Consider the following 26,469-nt stretch of genomic DNA (forward strand, 5'->3'; position numbering starts at 1 on the left):
GGTTTGATGTTATAGTTTATGGGATGCTTTGCTTCTCATGGAATTGGCACAAACTAAAGCAGCTTGTATTTTTCAGTGCACTCGTTATCAAAGACTTATAAACGCACATACATTTTCGTGAGCCCCATCAAATATTCTGAGCTGCCGTATTTTACTGTGCATTGTGTTTTTTTATTATATACGAGTAATGTTTTAAAATGTCCTACGTTTGCCACAATTATGGCCATTTAAAGTCAAAATAATTGAACTTTTCAATAGTCATACATTCTGCTATCTTTTCGAAGAGCTGCAGTTGGTGAAATGTGTTTTATCTTCTCACAGGAGAGTATTTTGCTAGTTCCAGTAAAGTAACTAAAAAGCTAACATTACAATTAGCAGTCGCGATATTTATCACGTGTGAATATAATCTGGAAATAGTGATCCATAAATGTGAACTCTTGAACAGGTGGCCGTGGCCACGTGGATCTACAGCCCTACTGGGTGACTTGCCTGGCGTGGCCTGATGAGCAGGCCGCATTCGGAGGGCGGGCCAGTCTGTCCGTGGAAATGCTGCTGATTGGCCGGCTCGATGGTTCGCTTGGCCTCATCGAGGTGGTCGACTCCTCCACCATATTCCACCATTCGGAGCTACAGCACTGCTGCAGAAAGGATGGTGAGTGGGTACTCGGGACCGCTGTATACACGGGTATAGTGCATTGTGCCTAGAATATTGCGAACAGAAAGTTTCGACCACGTTTTCCTGGTAAAGCTGGAAATTGTGCGGTTGGCAATTTCAGTATGGAAGTGTCGTGAGAGTTCATGCCTTTTTTTTTGTTAAATGTGCGTGACGCTCAATAGAACATTCTCCCTTTGTTCACGTGTCATTTAAATTGGCATTTACTGTTGCTTTTGCATTTTTAAAATGACTCTGCCTGTGGTGAGTTTTTATTTAATGAAAAACTCCAGCAAGGCTGTTTTTTTTGTAAAAAAAAATAGTTTTAACCTTGTACTGTGTGCATTTGTGTGTGTGTGTGTGCAGTGGCCGTTCTTTGCATCGCGTGGTACTGTGAAGACAAGCCGTTTGCAGTTGGTTATGCTGATGGAAAAATTTTGATTGGAAAGAAGGGTTCCTTTGAAAAGCCCAGCGTGATGATCATTGATGCTTATCAAGTAAGCCATCCTGCTGGGATAGATTTTCCTCAACTGAAAATGTCAATACATTTATTCAAATCAAATGAGGGCCTCTTGAATCAACATGCCTCTTGCGAGTAAAATGTGTTTTTTTTAAGTAAAAACTGAGGATTCCGTATAAATGAGATAAATTGAGCAAAAACTAACTTCAAAATTATACATAAATAATTAAGAAAACTATTTCAAATGGCATGAACCAATACCTAAGCTAGATATGAATTTGCAACCATTCAGTTGTAGTAGAGCTACTTTATGTTAATTAACTGAAGCAGCGGTTTCGGGTACATTTAAAATGCGGTTGGTGTTTTAATTTCTTTTCACAAATGACAACTGCATAACACCATTATACAAAAGAGAGATGTTCATACATGTGATAATTGGCTTGACTTGTAAGATTCCCACTGTTGTGAATACCATTATTGCATGTCAAAAAGAAAGGTTTTTGGGTTAGATCGCGTAAGTTTAAATGTGTCGTAACCCTCCACCACCCGACATAGCCAGTAAGGTTTGTCATGTCAACAAAACGTGCCATTTAGTTACTGCTTCAACCCACCGGTGTGTTCGAGAGTAAATCCACAACCATTCGCAATTTGAGTACGAAGTTTCGCTGGTAATTACATGCAGCATCATCGGGCATTTTTTCCAGAATAGTAAAGTTTTTAAGGTCTTAAATAGAGCAAGAGCCAATCAGGTGCGGAGAGCAGAGGGGGTGGGGGGTTACATAACAATAGATTGTTAATCACAGTTTATTAACAGTTTCATTGACTCTTTAATTTATATGTGGCAGAGCTTCATGTACTTGCTATGTGTCTTAATGGGACACCAATTTTGTGTATCTTTTGTAACCCGTAAAGTCTAGGTGGTTGTGAGGCCCTTGGTTTAATTTGGTATTGCTCAGCTTTGGGAATTAATGCATTTGCAATGTTTGCAGTAGTCTTACGTTCCAAAGTATTAGTTTGGTCTCGTTTAATTTTAACATAGGTACTTTCCTCCTGTAAATCTATGATTTTATTATCATAATCTGCTCGGGACATCACCACAGATGAAAGGCCTTTATCAGTGGCCAGAATTTGGATATCTTTATTTGATCTCAGTTCTCTTAAGGCCTTTGCCTCGCTAAAGCTAATATTTAATTTTGGTACTTTGCTATTCTCAATTGTTTTAGCAACCTTTGCCTAGTTATCTGCCTAATTATGTGGAAGGTGTTCATGAGGATTCCGGTTAACGAGTCATTAAATGACTCTACGCTGGTAAATAAGACATGTTTATCGAAAGATATTCCAAAACTAGCTGAGCATTGTCTAAATAACACTTATTTCTTATGCAGAGGTGATTTCTTTGCACAAAAGCAAGGAGCAGCAATGTGCTGTGTCCTTTGTCTCCTGCCATTGCAAAACCCATCTTTTTGGTTTAGATATTTGGATGACACTTTGGTTGTCTGGCCACATGGTAAAGATGCACTTAATTTCGAAATCATTTCAATTCGCAAAACCCCGCCATCCAGTTCACCACGGAAGTGGAGGTGGAAAACACACTCCCATTCCTGGATATTTTACTTAGACGTGGCCCAAGCGGTAAAATAACACACGTTTACCGAAAGGAAATGCACACTGATGTCTATCATCACCCCGCACAGAAATCCTCTCTCATCAAGACACTCGTGCATCGGGCTATAACTGTCAGGTGGTGAAAGTCTGAGGAGCAAGATGAAACATGTTAAACAAGCTCTATAGTTAAATGGATACAATAATGCTCAAATTAGCAGAGCATTGAATGCCAAACCATGATCGACAAAAAATATATATTTCAGTAAAGTAACAAAAAAATCATTTTAAAATTATGAGTATGCAGGCTACTTAAAAGGTGTCCATATTTTGTTCGGGCAAATGTTTACAAGTCGTAATGACAGCCTTGACACTAGCCTACGAAATAATCCCAGTTCCTTCAGTAATGCAGACGCGAAGATGTTCTTACATTGATTTTGTTGCTGGGTTTTGTTCATGGGTGTGGTTGGTAACTGAAGAAATACATAATTATTTGTCACAATTGTATCGAACCAGCAATACTAGTCACCAAAGGTGTTTTACATTCCTGCCATTTCACCTTCAATCTGCTCATCTCTCACCCCCTAATGTCTGACAGGAGGCTGTAACGCACATTAAGTGGGATCCCATGGGCAAACTGCTACTTAGCTGCGCTGCCAAAGAGGAAAACGTCAAGATATGGGCACATGGCGACGAGAGTGGATGGCACTGCCGCTTTCTGTTGCCCCACCCTTCCGTTATCAACACCGTGGCCTGGAGCAGCTTGCTTGGCAGGGGCCCAAACTCTCGGCTCATGCTTGCATCGTACGTCTCTTCCTGTTATATTTACTTAGCCTTACATAGGTCAAAGCTTATTTGCTTGAGGCCATTTACCAAAGAAGCCTTTTGTATGGATTTATAGCCTTAACATCATTCATGTATGTATGTTGAACTTCATTCGTACACATACGTAGCCAACCGTGCGGATTGGAGGTGTGATGATAAACACACAACTTTGGTCTCTGACAACACAGGCTTAATTCAGTCCTGAGCCTCTTGCAGCACATATGTACATGCCTTCTTCTTACATGTGATGTGCGCACATGACACCTACAAGCAATAATGCCTTGTCAGATCCATCTTATCACCTATTTAGAAGGAGCTTTGATTAATCTCTCACGCAGAGCAACGTGGGGGAGATTATTATTGGGATTCATCCTTACCCATGCAATATCACTCGCCCTTAGGACGAGTCTCCCGTATATGTAATCATTTTTATTGTGGACAAATACCCGTGTTAAAAATGTGATCTCCATGCCGTGTGACACAAGATGAAAAGGAGAGATGAGGCAAATGGGCTCCCATGCATGAGTGACATTGCCCGATCACGGGTGATGGTGGTCAATGTTGTAATATTATTTTGCCGTCTAATGACAATACATGGGTTACATGCACTTCAGTGCGTTGCAGAAATGTCACTCCTGTCACAATGATAGTTGCAAATTTAGTTTAGGTAATGTATTCATAATCCGACTTGTATGCAAATCTTGTAGGGTATTTGTATTATGGGGGAATTGTGAATATTTCAGCAATTGACCACTGTATAACTAGATTCACAGATGGCAAATTAGAGGGAATCCAACTTGGCGAAATGTTATGCCATTGCTTTGTTAATTCTCTTATTATAAAATGGTAATTATAGCAATCTTTTTCAAGAGTATAATGTATTTAAATACTTGGACAATGTAAGCAAATATCTGTCTGGACTGAGCCCATCAACTATTTTATTACATTATAACAAATGCCAAACATAAATAAGGACTAATTTGAGTAAATAAATGGGTTTTGCAGTCCTGATTGGAAGCTCTCTTTTGCCATTGCTGTCATTGGTATGTTTTTTTTAGAAGCATCATGTGTCGCAGTTTAGTGTAGCATGCATGAATACACACATTGTGTTTAAGCGTGTTTCCACACATAACATTAATTGCGCTTATGCGGCCACTATTCCTTCCGATATTAGGAAGCCATTGGAGCTATGCACTTTTAATTTTATATTGAAAACTCATATCTTTAGAACTGCTTTTTGTATTTAACTTGTCCTTCCCCCGCACCTCCTATTTACCACGGTTGGCTAAGTATGGTGTGAAAGAAGTTCAACATACTTGCATCACATCAATCGCTGTAGTGACACTTGCACTTTTACCGTTCCTTCGAATACAGAGGCTGTCAGAGTGGGCTTGTGTGCGTATGGACAATCCCACAAAACACAGACGCTGAAGTGCCAGAGCCTCAAGAATCAGAAACGATATGTGAGGAAAAGCAGAAAATGGTGAAGGTAAGCTCAACGGACATTGTTTGGAAGCGTTCACAGTCGGGGTTTTCCAGACTTGTACCACTTGGGCCACCTTTCTACAGTCTCATGTCTTCTTCATTCAAATGCAAAATGGCTCAGTTTCTCAATGTGCATGTCTGATGATCTGTAAAAGTGAAAAATAACTGTGGCTGGGTGTGAAGAATTATGTTTGGAAAAATGAAGTGTCATCGTCATGCTGTGATGGCATATTTTTATTATTGGTATATTTTACACATTCCACTATTATCGAGTCGTAATGTAGTATAAGGCAGAATTGGTAGTTAATTATAGTGTGATTATTTTTAAATTTTGACAAATAATATAATAAAGTGATATATTTCAGCTAACCAGAGTTTTGATGAGTGTAAGAGATTAACATTTTTATGCAGCCTCTGCAAGAGGTATCTTTCTCACTCTGTGCACGTGTGTTTTTGTGTTTTTTAAACCTGTGCCACAAAATACCTAATTTTTTGCAAAGGTCAATCCCCAGAAACATTTATTTCTTGAGTACAATTCTTAAGAATGTATGTTTTGTGTGTGTTGTTTCTCAAGGCTCGGATTTAGAATGAAACCATGCAAATTTGCCGTGTTCATACGGTCATCTTAATTGAGGGTGTGCTACGTTTACCCCAGACAAAATGGAAGCTTCCTTCATTAACAGACTTCCCAGCTTGTTGAGTGAAACATAAAATAGTCCACTTAAAACAAATATAGTGTGCAATTTCAATAACGTACGTTTCTATTTTGTCTGGTAATTCTGCAGGACTGGGTACACAGGAAGGAGGCGGTACAGTGTGCCTACCGTCTGAGTGGACACATCACAGCTGTCAAGATGGTGGCTTTTAGTGCTGATGGGATGGTGCTGGCGTCGGGAGGGGTTGGCAGCCTCATGAACATCTGGTCTATGCAGGTAGGAGCATAAACCATCACGCAAACTTTGGTCATCCTCGCTAGAGTCAAACCACCGAACAAAGATGGTCACTGCATCGCCCGCTTTCATATGCGCTTCTGCGGTGGTCTAGAACACCCTTCCGATATGAGGAAGCCACTGGAGCTATATGCACTTTTCAATCTAGATTGAAAACTAATTTGTTTAGAACTGCTTTTTGTGATTAGTTTGTTGTTCTTCCCCCGCACCTCCGATTAGCATGGTTGACTATGTATTGTGCAAAAGAGGTTCTACATACATACAAATATGACTGCGTTCACAGTGCAGGCTTACAGTTGCCGAAAGATTTGCAGGACAGGATTTATAGGGCTATTTTACCAATGTTAATATAACTTTCTCAGTATTGGTAAATAAGTAGCCATGTTCTGTATTCTTCTCATGGCCACAGTATGACATTTAGATGCCTGGTCTACATACATATATCTGCTATTTATATTCCCTGTTAGCTCCACATGTAAACTATTTCTCCATCTTATTCAATGATTTGCAACCTTTTGTCAAGCCACTGCCGGATGAAGGCATCTTCATGTCTTGTCTGTCATGTAGGATCATACTTCGCTAAACTCGTCAATGCGGGTTTGTGATGGGGAACACCCAGAACTTATTCTGATATCACTCACCACTGATATTAGCCATGGCCGGGAATTAAACTCAGCTCGCCATGTTTTGAGCACAGTTCTTTAACCACTGCGAATAATATTCCACGCACATCTTATTTACTTGACCAAATTAATATATTAACATTTAAGCATTCTTTTGCTATTTTACTATTTTAAAAAAAGACCTTCGAATTTCAATTGCATTAATATTTCAGGTAAGACTATTGGAGTAACAATGCAACAACAAAGATTTAAATGATTTGGCTGCCACACAAGTTTTGTCATTTTCTTTAAATAACAATTTTCTACTTTTCAGGATGGGTCAGTGTTGCAGACAGTGGTGTCTGGGTCTGGATCAATAACAAGTATGGTTTGGATTCCTGATGTTGGAGTGGCAACATGTTCCAACCGGTCCAAGGTATGTTTCTTCAACAGCAGTCGTTTATCTTTGAAATGGTGCAATGTGTTGACAAGTGTTTTACCAACCTATTTGAAGACATAGTCTTTGTATATACAAAAGAATATCTAGTTTTTAAAAATTGTTTCTTTCAAAAATACGCATTATGTTATTGACTGGAATTTATGGTTGTATTCTTTGTCACGTTAACAAACTGCTGTAAACATATTTTTCTTTATCATTGGCTCTAGATTCCACGTTTTTGTACCCTCCCGCTTAAAATGTTGTCTTGAATTAGTTGAACAACTAAAGACATTTTTAGCTACAATCTTTATTAAATGTTAGTAATTAATAAGTAATCATAGCTCTAACTTCTCACAATGTTTTTCAGAAGGTGGAAGACTCCTCACTTTAATTTTGCACGTAATAACGATTACGGAACGTTGAATGCTCAAGTTGCTTAATGTAGGCTTGTTTGTACACCGTTACAGGATGTGTTGGTGGTGAGCTGCATGGCTGATTGGGTGTCCAAGCACCAGGTCTTGGCTACTTGCCGCACCGCACTGCGCAGTCAGGGTATCGTGGGCCTTAGCGCAGCACCCTGCATGCGGGCCCTGCTGGAGAGGCTGCCCATCATGCTGCAGGAACAGTATTTCTATGAGAAGGTGCGTACATCGTGACATTTAATTTGCATCCATGTGTTCATTGCTGAATGAAGGCCTCCCAATGCCGTGTTGATAGTGGAGGTTATTTGCCTCAACTTTGCCGTGCTGATCCGTCGGGGTCTATGAAGTGCGGTGCCCACGACTGGTTCACATATCACTCTCCAATGATGTTGGTAGCAGCTGCGAATCGAACTTGGGTTTAGGGGTTTTTAGAGCAGTGCTAACGCACCCCCCATCACATGCTATGTAAAATAGAAGTTGAAAGAGATCCAGGAAATGATAATTGGTGCTGTATGTGAATAAATCTGTCACATTTTAAAAGTGAATCATCAGCCACTGCTGGTTGAAGGCCTCCCTAAGCTGCGCAATCTCACGCTTTTGCAATGTGGTTATCCACTTAACACCCGCACATTGGCTGATCTCATCGCTCAATCTCCTTGGTAGATAGAATATTGGATATGGGCCATCCTTGACTGCCACACTGACATGATCCCTTCTAACAAAATGAATATATCAATATTTTTCCAAAAGGTATCTTCTCAAGAAATCACGTCAAGGGCTAATAAATCATTGAGTATCAAATAAAGAGGGATATGTTTAAAATGAATGCAAATCTTCTTGGTTCTTTCGGTAAAGTCACGTAGAAGGGAAATAATAAAATAATAAAAATAAAACATACGTTTCACAACGCAAGCAGCCGTCCTCAGGTGAAGACCAGGTCTGTCGGGAAGACAGCGTCTGACGCTGTCTTCCCGACAGACCTGTTTTTCATCTGAGGACGGCTGCTTGCGTTGTGGCCAAAACGTCGTGAGAATTATTTTATTATGTTTTATTTTTATTATTTTATTATTTCCCTTCTACGTGACTTTACCGAAAGAACCAAGAAGATGAATCCCTGCAGTCACGAAAGCTTTAAATCGAAAAATGAATGCAAATGTTGTTTTTGTGTTCTATGGTGGTAGCAACCATAATTGGCAGGAACCAAACATTTTGCAATATGTACACGGTGGAAAAGATATTACTTCATTGAAGATTCTGTTGCCAAACACAACACATTATCCTACAAATGCTCGTGATGTGCGTAATGTATGTTGAATTTCTTTCGCACTATACGTAGCCACCCGTGATAATCAGAGGTGATCAAATGTGTCTAATATATACAGGCATTGATGAAATAATAATAAATGATATATTTTTTGTTCCTAATTTCCCCCAACCATCCTTACTCTCTTATCCACCAGCTGTTTGTGGTGTCGGGAGAGCAACTGGTGCATAGTGCCTATATGCAGTGCCTGGCTTCGTTGGCCGTTGGGCTCAACTTGGAGGTAGTTCTGTGCCGCCCACCGCTTCCTCCCCACCACCGGAGCGTGACTCTGGGTGCCACCCCAGTGGAGGTGGGTGGCAACTGGAACCCCTTGGAGTGGACATGGTTGGCCTCCTTTTCCACCACGGTGAAGACAGCCGAAGCGCTTGCACGGAGCTCTGCGTTTCCCGAAACGTTTGTGGTTCCCGAGTTGGAGCACCTACCGCCTGAGGAGCAGCTCCAGCCACAGGTATGAGAGCAGAGCAGGTGGTGTTCATAGTGGGGCTGATTCAAGGATTTCTCAACCCGTGACCCACCCTCCACTGCCTCCCAATCCAATCCCACATCAACTTTGAGATCACCCCTTGCCATTTTCAAAATCTCACAGATGGGCACATTTATCCTTTGTGCAGCATCTTTAAATTCACGTTTTAAATCCAAATTGTATTTAATTTTAGCCTCTGGCATTGCTCATGATAATTCTGTTGCATGCCAATAAAGGATTGACACATGCCTTGCCCTTTGCCATCTTAATTTACATTTAACAAGACGTCAAAAGTTGTGAACACATTGCCATTGTTGTGTGTTATTATACCTATACTTTTTTTATCTTAAATTCGTCAGTCAGCTGTCTGCTGTCTGCTTCTTATTCTGCGTCATGTAATTATTTGTGGGGTTTTTTTTCAAGATACTGGGCTGTTAGGTTACTATGCAATTTCGGTTACTACGGTGGTCTGCATGTTTTTTATTTAACTGTCCCTGCAAGCTGCTGAGCTCTCTGCTCCTTTATGGGTTCTTGTGAAATAGCCTGCGATGGTGTAGTAACAGCACACAGCTTTATTGGACTCGTAATGGGATGAGTTGGAGATTTGCTGCTAAGGGCTCTCTGTAGTGTTGCTCATTGCACGTGGAATGCCAGGAAACACATACCTGGCTGTTGTAGATCACTTGAATAGTCTGCCAGCCAGCAAAGTGAATTCAAAATCAATAGGGTCATTTAAAAGAGAGTTAGACATGTTGTTTATGTTTGGCATGCATGGTGCATTACACTTTAGGCATTTATGGTTTACTTATTCCTGGATGTTTAATTAGGCACGATTTACGCTCCTGGGCCTAATGTGAAAGTTTAGGAAACTTGAGTGTGTAAGTCTATGATTTAGTAAAAGAATAGTCAATATGTGATAATTGATACTGTACAGTACATTTGGATTGAAAAAGCACTGCTTATTGTATGTAAAAGTACTAATGAATTGTTAAATTTGGTTGTGTTGTCATTACATACATTTTTTCCTTATACTTCACATTTATAAACCGTGCCCAATCTCATCACGTCCCGAAAACTAAGCATAATTAAGTCTTGTTAATCCTGGGATGAAGAGGGGCCGTAGGAGAGCAAGTGTTTGTTTTAGGCTTGGGCTGTGAGTTTTCTAATCGATGGCAACACCGCAATGGATTCTTGCTCTTATCTCTATAAAGCTTTGCGTTTGAACCGCCGATATGTGATCGTTTTCTCAGAGTACTCCGGAGTCCTTGTGTGTGTCGCTCATGAATAGAATTGTCCCAATGTCCCAATGCAGGATGTTCCTGAAGAAGTCTTTGAAACTCAGTGAGGCTATCCTGATAAAATGTTCTGCTTAAATAAAGAGCATATATGTTATGATTTTTTTAAATATTTGTTTTTATGGTGTGTCTGTTTCTAGGACAACACTAAATGGAATGCATCAATGGATGAACAGATAATGGCATGGGCTACAGCCAAACCAGAGGTGTATGCCACATCCATTACTTAACACTGATACGACGTACATTGTATATTTAAATATATTATACAATAACACATTTTGCGTGTTTTTTCTTCCTTTTATTAATTTGCCCCATGGGGGTCACCCATGTAGGTGTGTTTTTTTTAAAACGTTTTTCTAAGAAAAATGCTAAAACCCAAAAAAATGCTAATTGTTCATTAGCCAAGTGTTGACATTTAAAATAAAAATATAATCTTCTCTATTCCCCGAAATGTAATTAACAAGATATCACGTGGTCGCTTTAAGCAGACGCTATTTCCTCGGTGATTAATAATTCTCGGCACACTGCGTGCCAACGTGTGGGCGTGTCTCGTGGGTAGGACTGGCAGCTGGGCGGGAAGTGCGAAGCGTACATGTGGGGCGGGGGCCGTCACGGCCAGCTGGCAGAGGCCGGCCGGAGTGTTCTGACACCGACCCTCACGCCCTCCTTCTCGCAGGCACAACAGGTAATTGCAGTGCAAGCCAATTTCACATACTTTAACCCTTTCACCTTCCAATTCTCCAAGTTGTGGGTGGGCATTTTTAATCGCAGGCAGGTAGTCTGACCTTGTGCATTTTATCAGTTAACCTGCAACGTGCTATTGTGCTAAAATGGGGTGGTGTGTTTGAGATGTTCATGTGAATGTGTTTTTTTTATATAATCCTATTACAGTAAATCTCTTGAACTTCGTTTGAAATGGGTTTGAAGCATAATGAGTACACTGAATTTTGGATTTTAATCCTTATGGCTTAATTGACAGTATGAACGATAAAGCTTCTGGCCAGACTTCAATAAAAAAGTATCAAGATATTATGTATTTTATAAAAATTATCCACTATTTTATCTTTCAAGCATACGCTTGCAGTGTTGATTTTATTAATTACTCCCACAGTCACTCTGTGTTAGAGCATGATAGATTATGCATTTGAAATGCATCTCATTTGGAAAACAGTGGTCTCTTTGGGAAGAGGATTAGCCTTGTGTCTGTGTTTTTCGGATTACACTTAATATTTTGAGTCCAATCAAGTCCAAGCATCTTTTTATTCTAGCAAGCAATTGCACATCAGTCATCTTGATTGATAGCCCTGAGCCATTGGTGAATTTAAATGTTACCTTGGAAAGTGTCGCCTATATATTTATAAACTTAAAAACTTGTTTGCGATAATTCTGTGTGTTAAATCTATCCATAATGTAGGTTTTTTTTGTTCTGGTGTGTTGCGAGAGCCAAGTCACAACATTTACAATCTTGAGTACAACGTTTTGCCAAATCTGGCTGTTGCCTGATGAACCTAGTTGTAATTTCTGGTGAAATGTCGTACTCGGTTTGTAATTGTTGTGGATTTGCTCTCCAACACACCAGTGTGTTGTACGAGTAACGAATTGGCATGTTTTGTTTACGTGACAAACCTTACTAATTGGCTGTGTCAGGTGGTGGCGGGTCAACGACACATTTATATTTACGTGATCTAACCCAAAAAGAACCCTATATTGTGGATGATATTGGTCGCGAAAGCCTACATGTTAAATTGTGAAATCTATATTTGCTGGTACTACTTACATAGAATGGTTGTTGTCTAAAATTCCAATGCAATGTACTGTCTTGATTTGAAGCTTTCTTGACTGCAGGAATCCATACTCTCTGGTTCGTTTGGTAAAGTCACGTAGATAGAAAAATAATAAAATAAAACACGACGTTTCGGTCGCAACACAAGCGTCCATCCTGTGTTTTCTGAGTTTTTATTTGAAGGATATAATTTGTGGCACGCTTAAAAAAAAATTACGCGCTACGACACGTTACAGCATCAATATTGTAGATGCCGTCTGCCGATCAGACTAATCAGATGTTCTTTCTAACATTGTGGGTGTTTTTAGTGTTTACAAAATTGTCTCTATCAACCATGCCAGAATTGTTTTGTTGTTTATTTGTTTGTATTTTTCAGGTTGTGTGTGGGCAGAACTGCACATTTGTTGTACAAGCCAATGGTTCTGTGATGGCCTGTGGAGAAGGCAGTTATGGACGACTAGGACAAGGAAATTCTGATGATCTGCACACTTTAACAGTCATCTCAGCTCTGCAAGGTAACGGGTTTTTATGATCAGCAATTTTCATGCAATCTGCCATTATCTATTTTCTTTGCTATTATTCTTACAGCTCTGTCATGCTTGTTGTTTCACTCGCATGTTGCCGATACACGCATCAAGTCATCTAGAATTATGAATTCACCTTGTGGCCTCCAATTCCTTGGATGCAGATTAAATTTAATTATGCCAAGGTGGCTTTGCATCTGAATTCCCTGAGGTTCTTTGTATCATGCAGCGATGGCAAATTTGCCTGCATACTTTTAAATCTGATAAAGTACAATGAGGTCCCTCCTATAGTGAGTAAATATTCATCAGCTTCTGAGTTGAATTTTATCTTGCGTGGATTGTCATGTGTAAATACATATATGTTTATGTATGCCGATATATAAATTCAGTTCTGTCATTACATTTAACTATTCCAGTTTTTTGTGTGGACCAATGTAACGACGGTTATGCAAATGCCACACAAACCTGCCAATCTGTTCAAAGTCATTGTTCTGGAAACTTTGGAAATCCAAACGATAATGAATGCTTGGTTATAATCAAAACTGACAGCTCTTTCTGACCTGATTTTTTTGGTGGGATAGGGTTTGTGGTGACTCAGCTGTCAACATCGTGTGGCTCCGATGGCCATTCCATGGCCCTGACAGAGAGTGGAGAGGTCTTCAGCTGGGGCGATGGTGATTATGGGAAACTGGGCCACGGCAATAGTGACCGTCAACGGCGACCCCGTCAGATCGAGGCCCTCCAGGGAGAGGAGGTTGTCCAGGTCTGGCCCTAATCGCTGTGTCCTTTGTCTTGGTAATACTTAAAAACAAAGTGGCAAATGTGTTCAATATGTTTTTTTGTTCATTACGTGTGAAAGCAAGGAATTGTAATGATGTTCCCACCAATGTGACACAATTACAACATTCCTTTGGCATATAATGCAATAATCATTACTGGATATCCTCCTCTGTTGACAAGAAGGACATGTATTGTTCTGAAATTGTCTTTACTACTCTGCCACCACAGGGTGGCAAGCAAACTCAAAGGAAACTTTTAAGATGTGCATCTAATATTTTACCGTCTTATGAAAGTTATTACGTTTGGTAAACCTTGCTTTCAGTTTTGTTGTTCCTTACAAGTATAAAAATATACCTGAATTATAATTTATAAAATATTACATCCCAGTCGGTCTTCAATATGTTTACATATTTATTGGATTGTTATTGATGTGATTTTGACATACCTTCCCTATTTGTATGAAGCAGTAATTTATCTCTAAGATTTGTCGTATAACTGTCATTTTATATCTTGTGTCAATATTTTTTTATTGTGCTTTACATTTGCAATGTGGTTTAGTCAGTTGTGTTTTCTTCAGTTACTCTCTTTTTTTTACACCCCTGTCTTGGAATCTCAATGGTCTGTTATCTGATTATAAAAGAAGGATTTGCACTCCAGCATATATTTGGTAATTCTGTGAAACATTGTGGGGGAATACCACACATTTAACTGAATATCGTTTAATTTAATGTACAATAGTGTAGAGTACATGGCAGCATGTTCTTTACCTCAAGTCTCCAAGGGGCTGAAGTTGTAAGGTGTCTTTCATTTTATGATCCCAATTTTATTAGGAGGCATACAGTATTATCACGTGAACACATTTAACCGGTCGGATAATGGGGTGAATTAAAATCCCCAGTCATGTGTTGATTCAGCCCATCGATCCTTTTGTGGTCTATAAATTGAGTACCACTTTGCGGGAGGTCAAAAGTGAGTGTTCTATTTAGAAACTGGTCTCAACCATAAACATGGAGAGTCTACCCGAACTCAGCGTTACGAGCACTGCCCAATGTTTGCTTTCAGCAGGCTTACATTGACCATGAGCTCTTTGATTTTGTAACCCCTTACCCTTTGCTTATTTAACAATAATCATCATTGTGACCTTGTCAGCTCTCCTGTGGTTTCAAGCACTCTGCTGTGGTCACAGCTGACGGAAAGTTGTTCACGTTCGGAAACGGTGATTATGGCCGACTTGGCCACGGCAATACATCCAACAAGAAGCTGCCCGAGAAGGTGACCAGTCTCGACGGACAACAGGTTGGGCAGGTAAAGAAGCCAGTTTTCTTTGCCCTAACACCAACATATGTTGGTCAATTTGGCTCTTATGGAATGCGTGCGAAACTGTCGCTCATGCCATGAATTAGTATTATGATGTAAAAGTGTTTACAACATGCATTACTAATGTGAAATGAGGGTCTACCGTACATCATTGTGAATGCTGGCTGCCTTCATGTCACTTGCATGATAGTTTTTGTGTGGCATTCCATATATAAAAAGGTGACATTATTTAAAGTGCAAGTATGTGGTAAATATTGGTCAGCAATTTAATGTTGTATATATTTTAGGTGTACCAGAAATGTTGATGTTTAATGCAATGTGTGTGTGCAATTGTAAGGAAGTGCTTAAATGCAATTTTGTTTTAGGTGGCATGTGGCTTAAATCATACCCTGGTTGTTTCAAATGATGGCATGACTGTCTGGGCTTTTGGTGATGGAGACTATGGGAAGCTTGGTTTGGGGAACTCCACTGCAAAGTCTTCACCGCAGGTACGTGAACTCAACTATCGACAGCTGTCTGGTCAGCTGGCACCCGAAATATTGGAAATGTATCCAAAGAGCCACAATTGATCAATGCTGCAAACATGTATACCAAACAGCCAAATGGATGTGATTCATTCTGAACATCATGTACTAAACACATTAACTTGCATTTAATCAATGCTGTGCATGCTATGGAACACCGCAACCATTCCTACAATCAATACTGTTTTTTTTATTCCATACACACATGACCAGACAGGTTTAACCATGTTGTTTTGTGTTAATCATTAACTAATGATGTCTCTTTTTAAACCACAGAAAGTGGATGCCCTATGTTTTATTGGAATGAAAAAGGTTTGCTGTGGGACCCAGTTCTCTGTTGCCCTTACAAAGGATGGGCGAGTCTTCACCTTTGGCCAAGGTTATACTTACATCTGTTTGCTTTATTTCCTGTAATTAAAGTGTGACACCACGTTATACATATAGTATACACATGTAGATAACTGGAGGCATTACACAATATAATATCAACTTTGAGTGTTAATAATACTTGCATTTTTATTAAATGTCATGATAAAATTTAAACAATTCTGTCGAGACAACTCTGCAGATACATCAATTGTGTTTTTGAGTTTGTGAAAGTGTTAATATGCACATTTATAAATGCTCACGATTGTCACGTTGGCAACTGTATTTATTCTTGACAATGCATTGATCACATTCTGACTGATGAAAACATTTCTCCACATGACAATTTTGTCAAGTGGTTGTAAGTTAATGACTAATGTTATGCCAAAATTAGTGTTACCCAACCCAAAAACAAATATGAATCATTGTATTAGCTCAAAAACTTTTACATAGAACTTAGTTCCCATCGTACTTAGCCAACAGTGCTAATCGGAGATTTTAAGTTAAAAATGCTCTGCTTTAAAGGCTAAATTGTAGTGCATGCATCTTATATGTGGATTTCTGGCCTATTCAAACAAAGTTTGCTCGAATTTGACTCGTTCATCATTTGTCTGCGCTTGCACTTGCCAGACCGCCTGATCGGGCTACCAGAGGGGAGGGCCAGAAATCACAACAGGCCTCAGCAAGTGCCAGCTTTGGCAGGCATCTTTGTTGAGGACGTGGCCGTGGGTGCTGAGCACACACTCGTTCTGGCTTCGACAGGGGACGTCTACGCCTGGGGGAGCAACTCGGAGGGGCAGGCACGGACAGAAACACGCACGCACTCAACGTCTAATTCTCACAACTACCATCTTGCCGTTATGTATACTGCACAGTCGTTCTTGGTAAAAATAGACTGAAATGTACACTTTTATGAAAAGACTTCCTCTTTTCTCTCCACCTGATGAAGGCCGCTTGTGTTGCGATCGAAACGTCATGGGTTTTTTGCTTTTATTATTTTCAATGTATTATTTTTATTTTATCTTTCATTTTATTTTCGATCTACATGACTTTACCGAAAAGAACCAAGAATATGAAAACATTATCCCTTTGGATATGTTCAATAAAAATTCTCTGTTTGAAAAACAGATTGGGATGTCTATTCCAACAACATTTATTTTACAATTCTGAGTGTTTCTAGATAAACAAGGTTTGCTAAGTTTAAATATAATTATTTTTCATGTAAATCCTTTTAACAGGGTTAAAGGGATGTAACCATTTGGCTCTGGATCGAGTGCTTGACCTTAAAGGTGGTGCTTTTCAATCTCAGTTGGGGGGGGTCATCTTGGTCCATCATCCATTTCTATGGTTGACAATACATACCACCACTGTTGGGAAGTGAACAGTGGACATCATGCAGAGAGCATTGCCACTTCCACTAGAATGTATAATTTCTACCGCAGGCTGAAGACGACCACCAAATGAGATGATCCTTGGCCCCATTGCTCATTGCAGCAGGCTGATGCTTTCACACAGAGTGAAAAAGGTAATAATGAAAAAGGTGTGTAGTCATAGGTTTGGTCTGAATATATTTGCGTGACTGAACAGCTCGGACTGGGACACACAAACCCCGTGCGTGAGCCAACACTGGTGACCGCACTGCAGGGAAAGAATGCTCGGCAGATTGCAGCCGGGCGCTGCCACAGCGCAGCATGGACATCGCCTCCTGTCTGTCCCAGAGCTCCAGGTACACATGCCCCAGTTAAGGAACACAACCTCATTGCTTGCGGTGGTGTGAGCACATTGCGTGCAATGCTTGTCTATTATATATACACCATATGTATGCATTTGTTTAAAAATTAAGGTACAACTGGCACTACAGGTAGGACGACCAGAGTATATGAATGTTTTATGTATAGCGTCTGGGGATGTTGGTAATTGGATACTTTAAAAATGCACGTATAATTATCCTTTGTTTAAAAGATTGGTACGCTATGAATGAAATGGCAAACTGATATTTTCATTTTACTTGCCAAATAACAAAAGTGCAAATAATAAAATCTGTAACATTATCCGTGACATTATTTTTTTATCTGCAGTTATTGTTTTTCTGTGTTTTGGTAATTATAATGGTACATTGCACGCATTGAATATTTTTTATATACTCTTCTAGCAATTGAAAAAGTACACAAGCATGCATGCTAGTTTTCATGAGGGTGCACATTTGTACCATATGGCCTTTATTTATATATTTATACATTCATACAACTACTTAAAATGTTGGAACTTTCCTCCTTGGAATCAACATGGCTAGCTTGCAAAGATATGTTAAATATTAGATGTTTTTCGTTGCTTGAGGTGGGTTTGGCATGGTGGATGCAGGGCTTGCGCTTTTTATATTCATGTCTACCGTACGCATGCGTTTTTGTTTTTTAACTCAAGGAACGCCCGTGGCCCTGCAGTTGGGGCAACCAGAGTGTGTGCCGCCTCAGTACAACTCTCTGCGGGAGTGCAGCGTCGAGGCCATCCGTGCTCGCCTGCGCGTTCTCTACCACTTCTCAGACCTCATGTACACTTCGTGGAGGCTCATCAACCTCTCGCCCAATATTCAGGTTTCTGGTCAATCTCCCAACATACACAAATCCCCATGGATGCATTAAATTATTTATTGGCAAAGTTATTGCCTCCTGTCGTTTTCCAATATTAAATGTGACATTTGAAGTCGGATTGAGTTTCAAGAATTATTGGGTCCTTGCACAGCGTAACCTGTGTAATGTCATTCTTTTGAAGATGACCAACTCAAATGATGTCATACATGGGCGTTATTATCCTTTGACAATATCCAGGTTCTGTTCTCTAATCTGGTGGTTATTGACATTTTGCCATTGATTCTTTGTATTAGATTTTGCATAAAAAGTACATTTAATTTCAGCCAGCATACATTTCTAACAATGTGTTATTTTTAAAGTGGAACTGTGTACTTCAATGAACACTTATTATTAATATCCTCGAGTGTGACCGTATTCGCACCCCATTTCCCATGTTCCTGCTTTCAGTTCAACACATCGCGGTACAACGCCGGTGCATGGGGGATAGTGCAGGGTCAGCTGAGGCCGCTACTGGCACCCCGCGTCTACACCCTTCCCATGGTTCGCTCCATTGGCAAGACCATGGTGCAGGGCAAGAACTATGGGCCACAGATCACAGTCAAGCGCATCTCTACCAGGTCAACAGCTCGTCCTGCATAATGTGTGCCGGCTAGCAAACTACATTTCTTAAGCGTTCATGTTCGTTCGGCAAAATGCTGTTATCGTCTGACTTGCATTGTGATCTCTGGTATGTGTCCTGAATTGATATTGAATTCTGACAGTAAATCATGTTTGAACGTAATAGCAGCCCAGTCGCACTGTTTACCAAATGTGTAATGCGCAGCTTACTTACCCTGACAAAATCACTCGAATAATGATTAAAGTGGCGTGGGGAAAAGCAGTCAATTTTATGGTTAGCCTCTGATCATGTTAACTTTTTTTATATATAACAATTTAGTTATTATAAGAATGGTCCCTGCTTTTTTTTTTCACACACTTGTATTTGTAGCACCGATTTTTGGAAAAACATCCGGAAACCGTACATTGAATACAGATAATAATTAAAACACAAATTATTTATTAAGCATTCACCTCAACATCTTATAACAGAAGTGTTTTTATTAAGGATCTGTATGCAAGATTGTTCCCACTGACCCATAACCCATTTGCAAGTTGACAATTTGGCATTGGTAATTTTTTGTTTATATTAACATTCCAAAAGTAACACGTGTCATGTTTTCTAGTTTTAATGTAATGAATGTGTAAAATGTTCTCAAATACTGCACGAACTATTTTTTGTATCGGTAATTAAACACACACATTGAATGTGAATATAGGACAAACAAGATTTATCCAATGTTCAATGGTGCAATAAATTAATGTAGTCTAGTTACATTAACGTTTGAACTAATCAACTGAATGATACACATCTATTGGGTGGCTATCCTAATCGCGTTCCTTTTTTGTACAGGGGACGGAAGTGCAAGCCCATCTTTGTACAGATCGCTCGGCAGGTGGTGAAGTTAAGTGCGTCAGACCTGCGGCTGCCCTCGCGTGCCTGGAAGGTGAAACTGGTTGGGGAGGGAGCAGACGATGCTGGTGGAGTATTTGATGACACCATCACTGAGATGTGCCAGGTAAGAGTGCCTGATGGTAAATTGGGCAACCGGTCACGTGGGAGTCGGTTTTACGGCAGTGCTTCGAAACCTGTGGTGGGCCAAACATAGTGGAGCCCACATTTCTTGCAATAGCCGCTTTGTTGGTGGTCTGGCTCGCTTGAATAATTTATTGCCCCGTGACATAATGCATAAGAAGGTCATTGTATACGAATGTCGTGGAGAAATTAACCACCACCACCACCTGTCGGATACATATTTTAAAAACAACCGCAGCTTAGTGGATCAACCCTGTGTAAAGATATTTCATAGTAATGCATTAGTATGCCTGTTTCTTTTCTCCTATTTTTATTTGATTTGTTGTTTTTTTTTTAATAGGTAATGACCTTTTTGTCACCTGAATAAACACCACAAGTTTACTTGCCCTATAATTTAACTGCAGTGGAATGTCTGGAATGTCAGTCTGTCAAAGGACAATATAATAAAGAAAGTGGATTATGTTAGGAATGAATACAACTACAGTAATAATTTGTTTTATGACCGTTAAGCTGTGTGTAACTTTTAACATGTAAATATGAAATGTTTGCACAGGAGTTGGAGACTGGTGTTGTGGACCTTCTTATTCCAACCCCAAACTCCGCTGCAGAAGTTGGTTACAACAGAGACAGGTTTGTTTTATCCTAAAAAAATATAGCAGCACCTACTCGATCATGCACAGTTTGCTTCTGTACAATTAGAGAAATGTAGACTCATTTTGGAGGTCGTTTTACAATGATAACACTTTTCTTAGAATATTATTAAGTCTGCAGTGTTCAGAGAAATTAAGCATTATGTATAACTGCTTATTTTGGCACAGCTTTTGAGCATTTCCACTGCCATGAGTATATACACACACAGCAGATCCTGACTTCATATTAAAATAATATTCTATTTATTTTGCCGGTTTATTGATAGGTTCATTTTTAATCCATCGGCAAGTCTGGATGAGCACCTTCTGCAGTTCAAATTCTTGGGTATCCTGATGGGTGTGGCAATGCGCACAAAGAAACCACTGGACCTGCACCTGGCTCCCATGGTGTGGAAGCAGCTGTGCTCCATCCCGCTTGGGCTGGAGGACCTCGAGGAAGTCGATCTGCTGTACGTGCAGAGCCTTTGTAGCATATTGCACATTGAGGACAGTGGCATCACCGAGCTCAACTTCCACGAGGTGAGGCTCTCTCTCTTCATTGTCCTGTTGGCCTTCCTCATAGCCATCATCAGCGTGGTATTCTGCTTTGAACATATCACCAAAGCACATCCTGTCAATTAGAAATCCAAACTAAAATGAGCCATTTGTGCATTAACAAAGATATTCGATAGATGTGAATGTGAAACAAATAAGACATCAAATAAAGGTGATTAAATGAGTATATTACAACTTATATTCTTGGTTCTTTCGGTAAAGTTTTTTATTGTTTTATATTATTTTCTTATTTCCCTTCTACGTGACTTTACCGAAAGAACCAATAATATGAATCCCTGCAGTCACAAAAGCTTTAAATCAAAATTTATATTACAACTTGTGTTGTGGTACAGAAACTGTAAACTGCAACGTAGAAAAATATTCATTCAATGGGATTCCTTCCAACATCTACATTAAAAACTCATAATTCATTGGCCCAATCCGTTGACATTATGGTCACAGTTTGGTACTCAAATATGTAATTTAATACAACTGGAGCCTTCACGTATAAATCAAACGGAAATTACTTAGTTCAGTGATGCATGCCATCATTTCTGGACCATTGTTTTAAAAATTGTAACCCCGTATCAGAGTTTATTATAGAAACCTCATACAGATTCACAGAACACTTAAAAGGCTGTTGAAAACCGGTAAACCACCAAACTATTATGGAAAGGTTATAGAACATTTTAATCGGTAAATAGCAAAATGTTTAATTCAGCCATGAACCAAACTAAAAAGGCAACAGTTTGCACTATAAGTGTAATCTGTGAGAATTTGCTGTTTGAAGTTTTGCTACAATTTTTTGTGGCCTGCAAGTGTGGGACCTCATCCCTCTTCCTTGTCCTTCGCAATTGTGTTCATCTTCATGAAAGTGCTTTCAGTGGTGACACAAATCACATGGTACGGTTCAATTAGATATCATTTGATCTAATGCATTTTAATAAATTTTTGTAAACTCGATTATAAGCATTATTAAATAATATAAATCTTGTAAATAAATTAAGGATAATTGTTATACTTGTTACTAATTAATAAAGCATTCAATATTTTTGGGGTAGTTGTTAAATTTTCTTATTGGTTAATAATTTTTTGTAATTATTCACTTTGTGTGTGATGTAGATGTTCAGAATGTAGTGGAAAACTCTGCATGTTTTGCAAAACTCAGTGGCCTCAAACTTTAAATCTATTTTAAAACAACATTTTGCAACACATCTTAATTTAATCATATATAAAATAACAAATCGTTCTGAAAACTTCCATTTAAATGCAAGGTAGTTAACCATAACAGTTGGTGAGTGGTGGCAATGTGGTTAGCACAAGGTTCTTATGCACAAGGTTGACCCGAGTTTGATTCCAGCCCATGGTTTAGCATCGGTGTTGAGTTATTTCAACTATTCTTGAATCCCCACCTTTTCACCACCAGCCCCGCAATAATTAGTGTGGTTAAGTCTTTCAAAACGACTCGCCCATGACTGACACGGCACTTGGAAGGCGCTAGAAAATGGCTATAAAATTAATACAGTAACTTGGGTTGTGTTCATGCAAAACCTAAGATGTTAAAATGTGCTAATAAGGAAACCATGTATAATATGTGGAATATATATTACTGCAGAAGTTGTCCTGAACGTATTTTTAAGTTGCCCCTGAAACTGTATTGCAGATGATTCCCCTGGACTCGTTTGTGGGACGAAGTGCGGATGGAAAAGTGGTACCAATCGTACCAGGGGGGAATAGTATCCCTGTCACCTTCTCGAACCGGAAGGACTATGTGGAGCGAGCCATCGAGTGCAGGATGCATGAGATGGACCGACAGGTAACATAAGTCATGGTTATGCAGGCCTATTCATTTTTTACCTCCTGAGATGATGCAACCAATTTTAATTCGAGCAGTTTCCGCAGACATTAAGAACGTAAACATACGATGTTTTTTTTACGTGCCCAATGAAGTAATGCGCAAGTCCTATTACATTTTCGAGCAGGTGTGGTGGCTTCATGCGTGCCGCATGAGCGCTCGCTCATTTCTGCCTGTTTGGGGGGGGGGGGGGCTCCCCTTCTGCACCATCGCCCTCGGCAGGTTGCAGCAGTGCGCGAGGGCATGTCCTGGATCGTCCCCGTTCCGCTGCTGTCGCTGCTGACGGCAAAGCAACTGGAGCAGATGGTGTGTGGATTGCCCGAGATCTCGGTGGAGGTGTTGCGCAAGGTGGTGCGCTACCGGGAGGTGGATGAGCAGCACCAGCTCATCCAGTGGCTCTGGCAGACACTGACAGACTTCTCCAATGAGGAGCGCGTGCTCTTCATGCGCTTCGTGTCGGGACGCTCGCGCCTGCCTGCCAATCTGGCTGACATCTCGCAGCGCTTCCAGATCATGAAGGTCGATCGGGTGAGGCAGCTGCGACGATATTATTTCTTGTTTCATTGTATTTGATGAGGCTCCCGGAGTGTGCTGGAGGATATAGTGAAATTCCTTTTTTAGCTGTGGTCTTATTGTCCGATTCTGTTATCTGCAGGAAAGAGTGCATCTTTGAATAGTATTGTTATAACTTGAGTGTTCTATTCACAAATTTGTGGATAATAGAAATATAGCTTACTAATAAATCTAACTATAAAACTTCCCCGTGATTGCATTTTTAATGTATGAGGAGTTGAGAGGTACATAAACCGTTTTATTTGTAATTTTTGTGGGTAACAGGAGTTAAGGTTTGGGTTAACGCTTTTGGGTGAAAAAGTGACTTGTTGTGCTTGTTTCTTTTACTTGTTTGTCTGCACTTATGCGGCCACAGTTCTGCCAGGTTGTGTGCCCTATGTACAATGTCCTGATTACAGACACTGCAATTATCACAAACGTTGCTGTTGGGTTGGTATTAGAACCAACACAACACTAAGTATTCTTATCAGTATTTCCAAATGCAATGTTTAGCATTGCCAAAAAGGCTTTGAAAATCCATCACACTGGACATTTGTATCTGTTATTTTCTCATGTTAAATTTACTGAATACACCTGAACAAATATTCATGTCGCTGAAATACATTTCCATTGGGTTGTTCAACCACATTCCTGATGCTTTTGTTATAATTGACACTTACTTTTTATAATTCCCATCATTGTTGCAGTATGGTACTTGAGCAAATTTGATAAAATCACCCAGCCGTTGCTGTAGGCCCGCCTCAAGCATGACTCATCAATGATTAATCACCAAGCACTGCCCTCTGTCAAGATTCACTTACGCTGTGCCTTCCGCTTTTAATTATTTAACTGCATCCCATCCATGTGCTTGCTGTCTCCCCACGGCGCGCAGCCGTTTGACAGCCTCCCCACCTCGCAGACCTGCTTCTTCCAGCTGCGCCTGCCTCCCTACTCCAGCCAGACCGTCATGGCCGAGCGGCTGCGTTACGCCATCAACAACTGCAAGTCCATCGACATGGACAACTACATGCTCTCACGCAACGCTGACAATGCCGATGGCTCCGACACGGACTACTGAGCGTAAAGAGACGCATCCCCCCCCCCGGGCCGGTGGCGCTTTTCTGCAAAGCAACCAGCTCCTACCCTTTCTACAATTCATACGTTTGTTGCATTATATCCACAGACTACTGATGTTTGGACTGTGTTGTCTATCCACCCATCCACCATGCTGGCTCAACATTAACGGTATAAAGTGATTAAGGTAAATGTCCACCTGTGTCACTTGTTAATTTTTTGCAGCAGCCTTCTGGGGGGGGGGGGGAGTTTCTATTGTTTTTATTTTCATTGCAACCACCTTTGTATGGAATTATAGATCTTTGTACATGTAAAGTGTTTTAAACAAAATGTGTACTCCGATCGTAACGAAAGAGGTGAATAACCTTGCGTTAAATATTTTCCCTTATGACCGTGGATTTGTGTCTTGTGTTCTTTCAGACATTTGCGTTGTGTTTTTTTTATGAATGCTATGCTGTGCATATAATGAGTCACTGGTTTATTGCTTCTAAATCAGAAAAAAAACAGTGACTCTGAGCCTGGTGATGGTGCTGTACTATACCATTGTGCATATTCACGTGAAGTACACGTGTCATTTCCAACAAAAGAAACTGAGCCACTTATTTTTAAGTTTCTTAATTTTTATTTACGCATGGAAAACACAATCTATATTGGAAGTCGTCTTAATTGCACAATTAACATTCTAACTTTATACCGAGGTTTGGTGTCATTGAGAAACAAGATTACTCTTGGAAAGTGCTGATGGATAATGATAGTATTAAATATTTAAAGTAATATAAAGTTTAGCGACTTATTCACCACACAATTATAGAGCGTAAAAAGTACAAAGATTTGGAAGTCAAAGGTGCATTACAATTTTTTTTACTGTAAATGTTATTTTTAGACAAGCATGTCACTTTTCGCAGTGGCTTCCCTTTCACGAATTAATTTTCCATGAGATATGTACATTTGTGTATGAAAACATCGAAAGCAGGGAGGACGAGCACAATCTCCCTAATTTGACATTTATTTTTAAAATATTTATTTCAATCTTCCATTCTTCTGTTTGTCACCCATCACAAAAGCTGGGCGTGTGATTTATGCCAAACGGACACAATAAATGCAGCATTCATTATGTTCACTCTGCGTGTCTTTTATTTTGACTTTAAGCTTCCCATAAAAATCAATGGATTCAAGTTACGATGATAATGGTTTCAGTAACAAGGATTACATTGTTATAATGATCTATATTTAATCTCATTACATTTTCAACCACCCCCATCCCACCTTCCCCTCTCGTGTATGACCTCACGTCCCCTGCTGCAAACCCTTTTTACTGGCTAGAATTGGACTGCCATGGACCCTTTACCCTGCTGTCTCTCTGAGATTCCACAGTAGAGATATCTCAGACCAGGCAGGGCATACACGTGTGAGTTGGGGGCCTCGCTAACAGAAATTAAATGATTGATATAAACATGAGGTTGGAAAATCAACAATCCTTCATCTGGAACCTAAGGTACCTATGCCCCATTTCTTTTTAATTTGTGCCCAGGGGCTTGCTTGTGTTTTTTTAAGTGTATGTGTATTTGTAGCATCCACCATGTCTGGGGTATGAAGTGTTAATCACGTCAACCTGAAAGAGGCTTCAATGGTATGTGAAGATGCAGGGAATGGATTATCACAAAGCAGCACGATGTTTTTTTGGGCAAAAATGACAAGGCATTTCTAGATGTACAGGGGCCCTATCTTCCTAGTAGCCCAATGCCTCCCTCATGCACGGTTACGGTT

General features: G+C 40.0%; 1 protein-coding gene across 13 annotated transcripts in view; it reads left to right on the forward strand.

Moving 5' to 3' along the window:
* Positions 1 to 25,810, forward strand: part of HERC1 (HECT and RLD domain containing E3 ubiquitin protein ligase family member 1) — a 127,002-nt gene extending 101,192 nt beyond the window's left edge. For all 13 annotated transcript variants that reach the window (XM_078884591.1, XM_078884586.1, XM_078884649.1 and 10 more), the window contains 25 exons: positions 446 to 652; positions 1,019 to 1,149; positions 3,313 to 3,518; positions 4,914 to 5,028; positions 5,810 to 5,956; positions 6,911 to 7,012; positions 7,483 to 7,656; positions 8,898 to 9,209; positions 10,660 to 10,725; positions 11,082 to 11,207; positions 12,682 to 12,820; positions 13,411 to 13,592; positions 14,759 to 14,914; positions 15,292 to 15,414; positions 15,727 to 15,829; positions 16,447 to 16,616; positions 17,404 to 17,542; positions 18,238 to 18,407; positions 18,852 to 19,021; positions 19,855 to 20,020; positions 20,591 to 20,667; positions 20,954 to 21,206; positions 22,885 to 23,037; positions 23,299 to 23,604; positions 24,521 to 25,810. In XM_078884591.1, coding sequence (XP_078740717.1) covers positions 446 to 652; positions 1,019 to 1,149; positions 3,313 to 3,518; positions 4,914 to 5,028; positions 5,810 to 5,956; positions 6,911 to 7,012; positions 7,483 to 7,656; positions 8,898 to 9,209; positions 10,660 to 10,725; positions 11,082 to 11,207; positions 12,682 to 12,820; positions 13,411 to 13,592; positions 14,759 to 14,914; positions 15,292 to 15,414; positions 15,727 to 15,829; positions 16,447 to 16,616; positions 17,404 to 17,542; positions 18,238 to 18,407; positions 18,852 to 19,021; positions 19,855 to 20,020; positions 20,591 to 20,667; positions 20,954 to 21,206; positions 22,885 to 23,037; positions 23,299 to 23,604; positions 24,521 to 24,706 — 4,079 coding nt within the window. In that variant the 3' untranslated portion in view covers positions 24,707 to 25,810. The remainder of the gene's footprint in view (positions 1 to 445; positions 653 to 1,018; positions 1,150 to 3,312; positions 3,519 to 4,913; positions 5,029 to 5,809; positions 5,957 to 6,910; positions 7,013 to 7,482; positions 7,657 to 8,897; positions 9,210 to 10,659; positions 10,726 to 11,081; positions 11,208 to 12,681; positions 12,821 to 13,410; positions 13,593 to 14,758; positions 14,915 to 15,291; positions 15,415 to 15,726; positions 15,830 to 16,446; positions 16,617 to 17,403; positions 17,543 to 18,237; positions 18,408 to 18,851; positions 19,022 to 19,854; positions 20,021 to 20,590; positions 20,668 to 20,953; positions 21,207 to 22,884; positions 23,038 to 23,298; positions 23,605 to 24,520) is intronic.
* The last annotated feature ends 659 nt before the right edge of the window (positions 25,811 to 26,469 follow it).

The sequence above is a fragment of the Lampetra fluviatilis genome, chromosome 3 (assembly GCF_964198595.1).
Source record: "Lampetra fluviatilis chromosome 3, kcLamFluv1.1, whole genome shotgun sequence".
Taxonomy (NCBI): Eukaryota; Metazoa; Chordata; class Hyperoartia; order Petromyzontiformes; family Petromyzontidae; genus Lampetra; species Lampetra fluviatilis.